The sequence below is a fragment of the Salvelinus alpinus genome, chromosome 4 (assembly GCF_045679555.1).
Source record: "Salvelinus alpinus chromosome 4, SLU_Salpinus.1, whole genome shotgun sequence".
In the NCBI taxonomy this organism is placed as follows: domain Eukaryota; kingdom Metazoa; phylum Chordata; class Actinopteri; order Salmoniformes; family Salmonidae; genus Salvelinus; species Salvelinus alpinus.
This window is the reverse complement of record NC_092089.1, coordinates 69,508,932-69,520,522: the sequence shown is the minus strand read 5'-3', so window position 1 is coordinate 69,520,522 and position 11,591 is coordinate 69,508,932. Positions and strand designations below refer to the sequence as shown.

Below are 11,591 nucleotides of genomic sequence, written 5' to 3'. Positions count from 1 at the left end.
ACATTGCTGCGTGGACTTGCTTCCATTCAAGAGCATTAGTGAGGTCGGGCACTGATGTAGGACGATTAGGCCTGGCTCGCAGTTGGCGTTTCAATTCATTCCAAAGGTGTTCGATAGGGTTGAGGTCAGGGCTCTGTGGAGGCCAGTCAAGTTCTTCCACACCAATCTCGAGAAACCAATTATGTGTGGACCTCGCTTTGTGCACTGGGGCATTGTCATACTGAAACAGGAAAGGGTTTTCCCCAAACTGTTGCCACAAAGTAGGAAGCACAGAATGGTCTAGAATGTCATTGTATGCAGTAGAGTTAAGATTTCCCTTCACTGGAACTAAAGGGCCTAGCCTGAACCATGAAAAACAGCCCCAGACCATTATTCATCCTCCACCAAACGTTACAGTTGTCACTATGCATTTGGGCAGGTAGCGTTCAGTAGGGAGTGTTGCAACCGAGGACAGACGATTTTCCCACTTCACAAGAACATCACTTACAGTTGACCAGGGCAGAAATTTGACAAAGTGACTTGTTGGAAAGATGGCATCCTATGACGGTGCCATGTTGAAAGTCACTGAGCTCTTCAGTAAGGCCATTATACTGTTTGTCTATGGAGATTGCATGGCTGTGTGCTTGATTTTATGCACCTGTCCGCAACGGCTGTGACTGAAATAGCCGAATCCACTCATTTTAAGTGGTGTCCACATACTTTTGTATATATAGTGTACACTGAGTGTACAAAACATTAGGAACACCTGCTCTTTCCATGACATAGACTGAACAGTTGCATCCAGGTGAAAGCTATGATCCCTTATTCATGACACTTGTTAAATCCACTTCAATCAGGGTAGATGAAGGGGAGGAGACAGGTTAATGAAGGATTTTTAAGCCTTGAGACATGTATATGTGCCATTCAGAGGGTGAATGGGAAAGACAAAAGATTTAAGTGCCTTTGAAAGGGGTATGGTAGAAGGTGCCAGGGGCACCGGTTTTAGTGTGTCAAGAACTGCAACACTGCTGGGTTTTTCACGCTCAACAGTTTCCTGTGTGTATCAAGAATGGTCGACCACCCAAAGGACATCCAGCCAATTTTACACAACTGTGGGAAGAATTGGAGTCAACATGGGCCAGCATCCCTGTGGAACGCTTTCGACACCTTGTAGAGTCCATGCCCTGAAGAATTGAGGCTGTTCAGAGGGCAAAAGGGTGTGCAACTCAATATTAGGAAGGTGTTGCTAATATTTTGTACACTCAGTGTGTTTGATCTGACTGAGTGATCAAAGTTACCGAACTTGTTGACAAAGGAGGCTGAGTAATCCCAGATCCCACAGTTGAGTCCAGCGAGTGATCCATGATCTCATACAGTGCCTTCAGAAAGTAATTACACCCCTTGACTTTTTACACATTTTGTTTTGTTAGAGCTTGAATTTAAAATTGATTAAATTTAGATATTTTGTCATTGACCTACACACAAAACCCCATAATGTCAAAGTTGACATATTTTTGAGTCAATAAGTATTCAACCCCTTTGTTATGGCAAGGCTAAATAAGGTTAGGAGTAAAAATGTGCTTAACAAGTCACATTATACGTTGCATTGACTCACTCTGTGTGCAATAATAGTGTTTAATTAACATGATTTTTGAATGACTACCTCATTTCTGTACCCCACACATACAATTATCTGTAAGGTCCCTCAGTCGAGCAGTGAATTTCAAACACAAATTCAACCACAAAGACCAGGGAGGTTTTCCAATGCCTAGCAAAGAAGGGCACCTATTGGTAGATGACACACACACAAAAAATTGTGTGGAGCAAAGCAAAGGCAAAATCCTAGAGGAAAGCCTGGTTCAGTCTGCTTTCCACTAGACACTCGAAGATGAATTCACCTTTCAGCAGGACAATAACCTAAAACACAAGGCCAAATCTACACTACAGTTGCTTATACTTATGTTAATGAGATATTTCTGTATTTAACTTTTAATTCATTTGCAAACATTTCTAAAAACATGTTTTCACGTTGTCATTATGGGGTATTGTGTGTAGATGGGTGAGAAAGGGTTTTATTTATTACATGTTAAATTCAGGCTGTAACACAACAACATGTGGAATAAGTCAAAGGGGATGAATACTTTCTGAAGACATGACAGAAAGACACCGTGTCAGAATAGGTTGACATACTGTATATTTTTTGTGATCACTTAGTTGGTCGACAAGTGGGCCTAGCGAATACAAATATTACTTTGGAATATGTATTAGTGCTTTGTATCCTGCCTTGATGACCTCTTCATAAAATCTTGAGACCAGTTCCTGTAGGGAGATACTCAGCCTTCAACCTTGGGGGGCACCAGCACCAGCACCATGCTTATAGGGGCCTGTCGGCTATAGAGTTATTACTTGTGTAATAACATGCCTCAACTCATGGGTCTATGCAAAGAAATCACTCAACTGGGATATGATAGTGTGTATATGAAGTACTGTACTCTGTGCTTGAATATGTCTAGTTGGTTACTGTCTGTCTGTAGATAATAATGTTACAAACACAAGTTTACATATATCAAAAAGTCGCTGCAACTCAACATCAATAAAAACAAGGACAGAGTGGAAATTAGTGAACTTTCACCAGTCATGATAATAAAGATAATGTTGTCATTTATTAAACAAATTCAAACTAATAGGAGGGAATGAGTACTCATGGACATGTTGATGCCTTTTTCACTACAGGAGATGACTTTGGTAAGGAGCACTGACCACTGTCTGGCCAGACACACTGTTTGTTTGAAATTGAGGTTTAAAGACACTTTCTGAAACATTAACAGGATTTCACACTTTTATTCATTTGTAAACATCTGAATAACTATTATTATTTCATGTTAATTGTATAAATATTTAGTACTGTAGTTAATTTATTTATTCTCACCCGTGAAATGCTTATTTTAGTGTTTGACTGGGCTTGGTAGGGAGGTGGGAGGCGGGCTGGTGTTGTAAGCAACGCCCATTGTGTCGAATCTGATCCAATGAAGAAAGGCTTTCACTTTCTTGGTTCCCTCTCGCGAGAGTCTTGTTTTCTGTCAACATTGTACGAGACTCTATATCTAACATAGGGCAGGGAGGGAGTTAGAAGATTGCGTTAGCTAGCAACGTGAAATTGTCAGTACAAAACTAATGCATGGTCATACATTTATATTTGGAGCTCACAGATTTGTCACGAATGTCCAGTTGCATTTGTATTGGCCGAGATTCCTTGTCTAATTTTAACAGCCCATCCAGCTAGCATTTGGAGGGGCAGTTTTGCAAGCCACAACAGCTCTGTTGGTTAGCTAGGCAGTTAGCTAGCTAGCTAGCTAGTATACCCTCGATAATTAATAACTAATCAATATGGCAAGTGTGGAGTCGTCGATGGAATTCACCAGTTCGCTGACTGTCTCGTCTCATCTTCCGCCCCCACGGACACGGATTTTCAAGATCATAGTGATTGGGGACTCCGGGGTGGGCAAGACCTGCCTCACCTACCGATTCTGTGCGGGCAAGTTTCCGGAGAAAACCGAGGCCACGATCGGGGTGGACTTTCGGGAGAAACTTATCGAGATTGACGGAGAGACAATCAAGGTGAATTGTTAGTTGACATAAAACATGCAACATTTTTGTTTGGATTATTCTAAAACCGCACAATATTTAACACCATGGGCATGAACGCAGGCAGGCTACCTCATACACATGGGGGATGGGGGGGGTTGTTGTGGCATCAATTTCATACGTCTATATCTTTGATCTCAAGGGCAGTGGCAGCAGAGAGAACTAGCTATCTGTCTGATGCACCGACTGCTCTCTGTAGAATCATACACATATTACAGTTGAGTTCTTCCTCTAGCACCTTCACATTGGACATTAGGTTTAGCTACTGTGTTTCAGTTTTTGAGGACTTTCAATACATCCAAGAAGCTGTTAAGTGTCATTATATTTTTTACTCTCTTTCTCCTCCCTCTCTCTCTCTTTCCCTCTCCAGGTCCAGCTATGGGACACGGCGGGCCAGGAGCGTTTTCGTAAGAGCATGGTACAGCACTACTACCGCAACGTGCATGCTGTGGTGTTTGTGTACGACGTGACCAGCGCCGCCAGCTTCCGCAGCCTCCCGACCTGGATCGAGGAGTGTAAGCAGCACGCCCTGGGCCAGGAGGTCCCGAGGATCCTGGTGGGGAACAAGTGTGACCTGCAGAACTCTGTCCAGGTGGGCACGGACTTGGCCCAGCAGTTTGCCGACGCCCACTCTATGCCCCTGTTCGAGACGTCCGCCAAGAACCCCAGCAGCGACGGTAGCGGTGACAGTATCCGGGGGAGCAGCGATCACGTGGAGGCCATCTTCATGACGGTGGCCCACAAGCTGAAGTCCCAGAAGCCTCTGATACTTAGCCAGCTGCCCAGGGGGGTGTTAGGGGGGGACACGGTAACCCTGATAAGGGGGAGGGACGAGGGCGAGGAGAAGGTGAGCTGGACCTGCAGCTGCTGAGAGAGGAGGGGTGAGAGAGAGCATTGGGGGAAGCAAGAGAGGGAGGTTAGGGGGAGATAAAGGAAGGACTATTATCATATAACGTAAACATCTCAGTGATATGGGAAAGAAAAAGATCTAAAGGGAACTTGTTTGAAATTAATCTTGTTGACTGGTTCCACTGAACTGTGTTTGAGCTAGAATACTGTGAGTTTGCCTGATTGATGTACAACATACTCGATTTACATGTAGGAATAATGCACACATACCTCTCATAGTTTACAGCAGGCCATATCAGTGCACATCACTCAGGCGTTTCTGTACCAAAATTCCCATCCATAGGGTTTATAATTGTGCCCCTGCATAAAGCAGACAACTATAAAATGGTTTCCTAAGCAAAGTTATATTATGCAGCATGTCTTACATATGTCATATATAAATCTATAAAACAACTATTACAAAATACAAAAAATACATTTCTAAGTAACCACACACGTATCCAATCCACTCTACCCTAGTGTGTTGTCATCCCAAATGCCTTTACTATCGTCATCATTGCTTTGTGTGTGTTTGGATCACAGCCGGTCCTGTGGTCCATCGCAAGTGTGTGAATTTCAGCTTTACGTGTGTGACTGTGAGAAAGATGTGTGGCATAACATCAGAGAAATGTGCAGTAAAGTACTGTGAGTGAAACACAACGTGATGCTGCACTTACCACTCCTCCTGATGAGATCATTGTTGATGTGGGGCAAAACTTGTCATTATTACCTCTTCATAATGTGCTTTGGTTAAAGATGCAGTCCGGGATCTTAAGCACAACAAATTTGTATCATATTGTACGAATTGGATTTGTAACATATCGTACCAATTGGAACCCCCCAAAATGTGTAGATACATTTTTTTTGCAGGATGTTACATCATACTAAATGGATGACGGAGTGCACAATTGGATGACTGCTATCAATGCATCTTTATCTTTACAAGTCTGTAAAATGTGTCAAAAAGAGTATAAAGAACAGTACCTGTGTTATTGCCTATTAAGCTTAGCTAACGCACCTGAGGGGTATATTACGAATCAGGATCAATGAATTAGCCAGCTAACTTTTATTTATTTTTTTACAATTTGCTTTTTGTTAATTAAGCTAAACTAAGATAGTTTTGGTTGAGTCATTTAGACCAGGCACATTTCAAGATTATCTTTCTAACATATTATTTCAGGATATCTAGGCAAGTTAGCTAGCTAACTCCTTGATCCTGCTTTGTAATACACCCCTCTGCTTGTTTGAACATGGGACAGTTGCAATGAAAACCCACCAGTGAAATGACCCTCTAATGAAGACTTGTGACTGTGTTTATGTACTGTATGTCAGATTACCATTAAGTCTTGTCATAAAATGACTAGCCAGTAGAACACAGATGCCACATCACATTAATCAGCTGCTCTAAAGTACTGTGGGCTAAGATAGATGGCCTTTTCTCAGGATACAGTTAGAAATTAACTACAAGATTAATATTCACTCTGACCTGTTGCGCTTAGATTGGTCAACAACACTAGACACAGAAAATGGTAGGCTTTATCAATTGCCTTGCACTCTTGTTTTACTTTCATATGGTCTTTAGTGTTATTTTGTAATGTGTTGGTGCTCGCTGCAGTTCATACATTTAAGTTCATTTTATTTGGGCTTTTTGATACAGAGGTATGTGTACTGCGTGATAGCTCTTTTCAAATGCCCCGATAAGTATGTTTGAGAAAGGCGCCATTTATTGCATCGAGAGACTGAACACATCAGGTCTGAACTTTTGGGAACAAAAAAAGGGAGTGAAGCTTTGTAATGATTTATGGATTACATTACAAATGTTGTGTAGCCTTACAATAAAGCATTCTGTACATTTCAAGGCATTGTTATTTCATGAAAACATGTCTGTGGTACGGGGTGGTTAAAGAACGATCAAATAAAACATTACAGAATATTTATTTAGTTGAATATAACATGGCATATAAAATCACCTATAAAACAGGGCAACAATCCAAACGTGAGCAGCCTCACAGAAGGACTATGTACATTTCAACAGTCACGGGATACCACAAGGCACTTCCAAGCTGATACTTTGGCAAATTCATTAAAAAAGGCATATTTACACTAAGTATGTGTATATTACACTGGGATTTACCCATACAAGTAGATGGGTAATAAGTGCTAAAAAATAAAAATCTATTTGGAAATGGCAGGTTGAAATGTTTGGTATATTGCATCTGTTATTCTGCCTCTTGGTTCTCTGTTTGGTGAAATGCTAGTGGACAATAATATAGCTAGCTACTCACTACAACATAACAATCCTCTATAGCTGGGTCTGCTGGTTTTCATCATAACCTTGGGAAGTCCCCTTTCACAAGGTTAGGTTAGGTAACCACTGGCCTAGAGGATTCCTCTCAGGTGAGTCTACTGTAGGGGGGGAGTTTGGAGGGTTCCTCCTCTTCCTCAGGACATCTGTCGCTGAAGTTCACTGGAGAGTTTAACACACTGTCTTCGCCACCTGCTGGGGGAGAGAGCAACTGTATCACTACAGTCAATACCAAACAAGTGTCTCAACATACAGTAGCAAACTCAGCCTAAGACTGGCCAGAGCTCGACCACCTAGCTTTCCCTCTTCCTCACTCACCTAGATAACTTACCTTGCCATGTACACACAAGCTCGGTCTGTGGGCTGGGGTCATTCTGAGGGACCAGTATCTCCTGAAACACACACATACACAGTCTGAAAACATGGGAGGATTAGGCAGACAACTGTATATGATTAGCAGGTATGATTATCTAGTGCTGTGAAATGGTTTAGTGTAGTTTAGCACTACTACATGTTCTTACCAGGCCAGTGAGGCCATCGTAGCAGCCACAGAGGGGCAGACTGCGGCAGCCTACAAAGGCGATGAGAGAGGAGAGGACCAGGCTGACGATACAGACCAACAGTATGGTGGCATTGGCTCCTTTCACCATCCGGCTCAGCATAAACCTCTGTAGAGCAGTCAGAGAAACACACATTATTATTGATGAACCATCCAAGATGTGTTTGGGGTGTAAGACGGGTATTTAGGTACCTCCTTAGGATTTAGAGAGAGTACTTTCTGCTTTAGTCAAATCCTTTGTAACCTCATCCCCAGGCTATCAGGGAGGAAGTGTCAGATACACCAACCTGGTCTCAGAGCATTTCGTATTATTCTGTACGCAAATCTGACATTCTTGATTTTTAGATGGTTACTTAAGGCAAATGTACAACGCGAACGTCTAGCAATCCAACTTCAGCAACTTTTCAACTACTTACTACTTTGTTACTTTGCAACTACCTAGCATGTTAGCTAACCCTTCCTCTAACCCTTTAACCTAACTTCTAAATGTAACAGTATTGCTTCCGTCCCTCTCCTCGAACCAGGGACCTTCTGCACACATCGACAACAGTCACCCTCGAAGCACCGCTACCCATCGCTCCACAAAAGCCGCGGCCCTTGCAGAGCAAGGGAAACAAATACTTAAAGGTCTGAGCGAGTGACGTCACCAATTGAAACGCTATTAGCACGCACCCCGCTAACTAGCTAGCCATTTCACACTGGTTACATAACTTAACCCTAACTCCTAACCTAGGGAGCTAGCTAACGTTAGCCACCTAGCTGAAATTCGTAACATAATACTTTTGGCAAATTCGTAACATATTGTACCTTTTGCAAATTCATAACATATAATATGAATTGTAATTCGTAACATATCATACGAAATGGGTGATGGACATCCACATATGAATAAACACCAGACAAAACGTAACATATCATACTAAATAGAGCAGGGTTACTCAACTACTATTTGAACCATTGTACATGGGCCTTGAATTAAATGTTTTTTAAATGAAATAAAAGTGCATGTTTTCTGGAGAACAAAGGAGATTTTAATAAAAATAATCTGCTTTGAACTTGTGCAAATGATGTGAGAGAAACTCTGAGACACTGGTGCAAGTGTTCATTGGGAGCCTGGTGCGGTATTTGTTTTTAATAAACTTAATTGTGGAGAAGGCTGATTCACAGCTGTATGTGGAGCCAAACATGGTCAGGATGTATAGTGCCAGTTTCTTGAGAACAGAGACATCAGCTGCTGGCACCATCTTTCCCCAGAATGTGACAGGGTCACAATCACCAGCCTGCTCCTTCAAAGCCACATCTTCTTGCAGCTCAATCGACTCCATTTGCAGTGATGCAACATCTACCCATTTAAAGATCTGTTTTGCTTCTTCTGACAACTTTGTCACATTTGTGACCAAGAAGGGGTTCTGGATGAGCAGCAGCAGTTCTCTTCCAACAATAAAGTTATCAAAGCAAGCCTTGAAGTTAAACATCAGCTTCTGGATGTGATCAACATGGTTGGGAACATCTTTGTCTCCCTGCGTTTGCACCAGAAGATTGGGAAAGTGGACACGTTCTCCCTGGAGGTCATTCTTGAAAAGCTCCAATTTCTTCTGGAAAGCCCAGACTGCTGTTATCATATCACACACTGTGTTGTCCTGTCCCTGTAGCTTAACATTCAGGTAATTAAGGTGTGATGTAATGTCTGTCAAATCCAACTGTTTCCATCTTCTCATCTTCCAGAAACTGAGTTGCCATGTCACTCTTTTGCTCTGATAAGAAAGCTTTGATTTCCTCCTGAATGGCCCAAAAGCTTTCCAAAACCATGCCTTTGCTGAGCCATCTGACATTGTTGTCCAGTAGTAAGTTATCAAAACTGGCATCAGCCTCTGTCAGAATGCCTCGTAGCAAGTGGTGTTGTAGGGATGATGTTGCTCTCAGTTTCATCATCGTTGTCATGACCTCAGAATACTCTTTTCCCAGACTGGCACACAGGACAGATTGATGAATGATGTGGTGATATTTCAGGTTAGGGTGGTCCTCTTTCAAACGTGCAACCATTCCCCTCCCTCTTCCCATCATGGCTGGAGCTCCATCTGTGGTGATGGAGACCACGGACTACAGATCTCTCCCCCTTTTTGTCAGCATCCCTTTGATAGCCTCATGGATATCCTCTCCCTGTGTGTGTGTGTGTGTGTGTGTGTGTGTGTGTGTGTGTGTGTGTGTGTGTGTGTGTGTGTGTGTGTGTGTGTGTGTGTGTGTGTGTGTGTGTGTGTGTGTGTGTGCTTCTAGGTTTGTTAAGCCCAACAGCTTCTCACAGAATTCCTTCTTTGTTTCGTTATAAAATCTGACAAACACCAGAAGCTGGGCATTGTTATCTGTTGATTCATCCACAGCTAATGAAATGCATGGTGCATTCTGAATGGCCTCATCAATTTGTGGAGTTAAATCTTCAGCTAATATTCCAGTTCTCCTCATTGCTGTGGAATCTGGCAGTGGGATATGGTTGATCTTTTCCCTGAGCTCATCTTTTCGTTTACCTTCAAGCATGGTGTCAGCCACTTCACACATGCATTCTTTTACCATCTCAGCATCTGAAATTGTTTTTTGTGTTTTCCCAAAACTCAAGCTATCCTCAGTGAACACTATTGCACATTGTTGTGCTGTCAGGAAATTGACAAGGACTTTGGTGGACCTCTCATATTGGGATTTGAGTCGGTTAATCTTGTTTTGTTCTCACCTCTGTGTTCAGGGGATACGTCTGATCGAATTTACTATGCCTGGTGTCATAATGGCGCTTAACATTGGCACTTTTCACGAGAGCTACGGACTCACTGCATATCAGGCACATTGGTTTTGTGCTAGTTGCGTGGAAAATAAATAAATACTGTTCCGTCCACTCGTCTTTGAAAATACTGTTTTCAATTATTATTTTTTTGAACAAGCCATATTAACAAAGATTCTGATAACTAAGCTCCTATCTGTGATATTTACAGTTGACCTGCGGTCAAATCTTTGTTTCTTTCTGCCGTTGAGTTTGGCTAAAATAGATTGCCTCGGATTTACATACAGAATTATACAAAATGCTGTGAGACCAGGTTGGATATACCAGACTAAATCCTTTGTGACAGAAACTAACTGACACACAGACCAGACTAGGGGCTGTGTGTGAAAGAGATCGTTGTGTTGATCGTTTGTGGTAGGGTCGGGTATTACCACTTCAAGGTTGGTGTGATGGTGGAACACCTCGTTGTCATTCTCGCCATAGGTCAAAGTTAGGCAGGCGTAACCTGACACCATCACCACGGAAACACAGGAGCACACTGAGACAGCGATCATTACATTCACCTGAACAGGGTCAAACCACGCTATTAGAGGATTTAACATTATTTGTCACCTTTGTGGCATTCAGTCAGACAAAATTAACAGTCATGTTTGGTGTGCTTTAATTAAAATGCAATAGGAGGAACGTAGCATCAAGCCAAGGCTACCTTTATCACACTTACCAATACTGGGTTTTTCCTTTGGGAAGCAAAGAGCGCCAGCGCACCTGGGCAGGCCATAATCTATAGGAGGAAGTCATTATGAATGACGACAAACAGGCACAGTCCAATGTGTCACCACAAAATCAGTATAGTCAAGTGTCATCCTCTATATTTTGATGAATCATTAAATCTGTTTAGATGAAAGAACACTCATACTCACCAAACCCGCCCACACAGGTGCCCTAGTTTCACTGAGTGTGGTGTTTTTCCGAAAAAACGCATCAATGAATCCGCACACCAAGCACAGCGCCGCACATGCAACCTGCAGAACGCCCAGAACGACGACACTGCGCTGGTTAAAGATGAAATACCGGTAGCGGTCCATCTCACGACGCACTTTCACTTTGGCGCTTCCAAAGTCCTTTGTCCTATCGAGTTCACAGAAAAACACCCAGTTCGACTTCCACAATACGTTCTCTCACTGCAACATGTTTAGAATTTATTATACTTTTGTTAAATAGGTCAAATGTCCTTTCAACCTGCCCGCTCATTAACTTTCTTCCGGGCTGTTGTGTTGGTTTCTGTTGACTCACGCGCGACAGGTGAACTTCAGCGCGTTAACCATTAACCCGCCCACGCGCAGGTGCACAGCAAATAAATAGAATGCAAATATTTAACCCCTTCTCTGCCGTCATTCTGGTAAGTAGGAGATTCATCACGAGTTCCTTCTCGTGATGTTGCGTTTCAT

At 42.5% G+C, this 11,591-nt stretch overlaps 2 protein-coding genes across 4 annotated transcripts; one reads left to right on the top strand and one right to left on the bottom strand.

Annotated features, from left to right (window-relative positions):
- Nucleotides 1–3,077: 3,077 nt before the first annotated feature.
- LOC139574296 (ras-related protein Rab-33B-like) lies at nt 3,078–6,370 on the top strand. Its single transcript, XM_071398735.1, has 2 exons — nt 3,078–3,597; nt 3,995–6,370. The coding sequence occupies exons 1-2, from the start codon at nt 3,367–3,369 to the stop codon at nt 4,493–4,495; spliced, it is 732 nt and encodes a 243-aa protein (XP_071254836.1). The 5' UTR covers nt 3,078–3,366; the 3' UTR covers nt 4,496–6,370.
- A 61-nt stretch (nt 6,371–6,431) lies between these two features.
- Nucleotides 6,432–11,492, bottom strand: LOC139574298 (uncharacterized). Of its 3 annotated transcripts, none has more exons than XM_071398738.1 (7): nt 11,383–11,492; nt 11,064–11,271; nt 10,865–10,924; nt 10,575–10,706; nt 7,339–7,485; nt 7,149–7,209; nt 6,432–7,009 (listed from the first exon to the last, which is right to left on the bottom strand). In XM_071398738.1, exons 2-7 carry the CDS (start codon nt 11,226–11,228, stop codon nt 6,906–6,908), a joined length of 669 nt encoding a protein of 222 aa, XP_071254839.1. In that variant the 5' UTR covers nt 11,229–11,271; nt 11,383–11,492; the 3' UTR covers nt 6,432–6,905. The 3 variants fall into 3 exon arrangements, with proteins under 3 accessions (XP_071254839.1, XP_071254838.1, XP_071254837.1); XM_071398737.1 differs by having other exon boundaries at nt 6,432–7,012; nt 11,383–11,490; XM_071398736.1 differs by having other exon boundaries at nt 6,432–7,012; nt 11,064–11,485.
- Nucleotides 11,493–11,591: the final 99 nt, after the last annotated feature.

Bases quoted from the DNA above. Each gene is read 5' to 3' on its own strand.
- LOC139574298 (XM_071398737.1), bottom strand. From the start codon at position 11,228: ATGGACCGCTACCGGTATTTCATCTTTAACCAGCGCAGTGTCGTCGTT. The intron at 10,925-11,063 runs GTGAGTATGAGT...TTCCTCCTATAG, and splicing joins CACCTGTGTGGGCGGGTTTG to ATTATGGCCTGCCCAGGTGC. The intron at 7,210-7,338 runs GTAAGAACATGT...TGTGTGTTTCAG, and splicing joins ACGATGGCCTCACTGGCCTG to GAGATACTGGTCCCTCAGAA.
- LOC139574296 (XM_071398735.1), top strand. From the start codon at position 3,367: ATGGCAAGTGTGGAGTCGTCGATGGAATTCACCAGTTCGCTGACTGTC. The intron at 3,598-3,994 runs GTGAATTGTTAG...TTCCCTCTCCAG, and splicing joins TTGACGGAGAGACAATCAAG to GTCCAGCTATGGGACACGGC.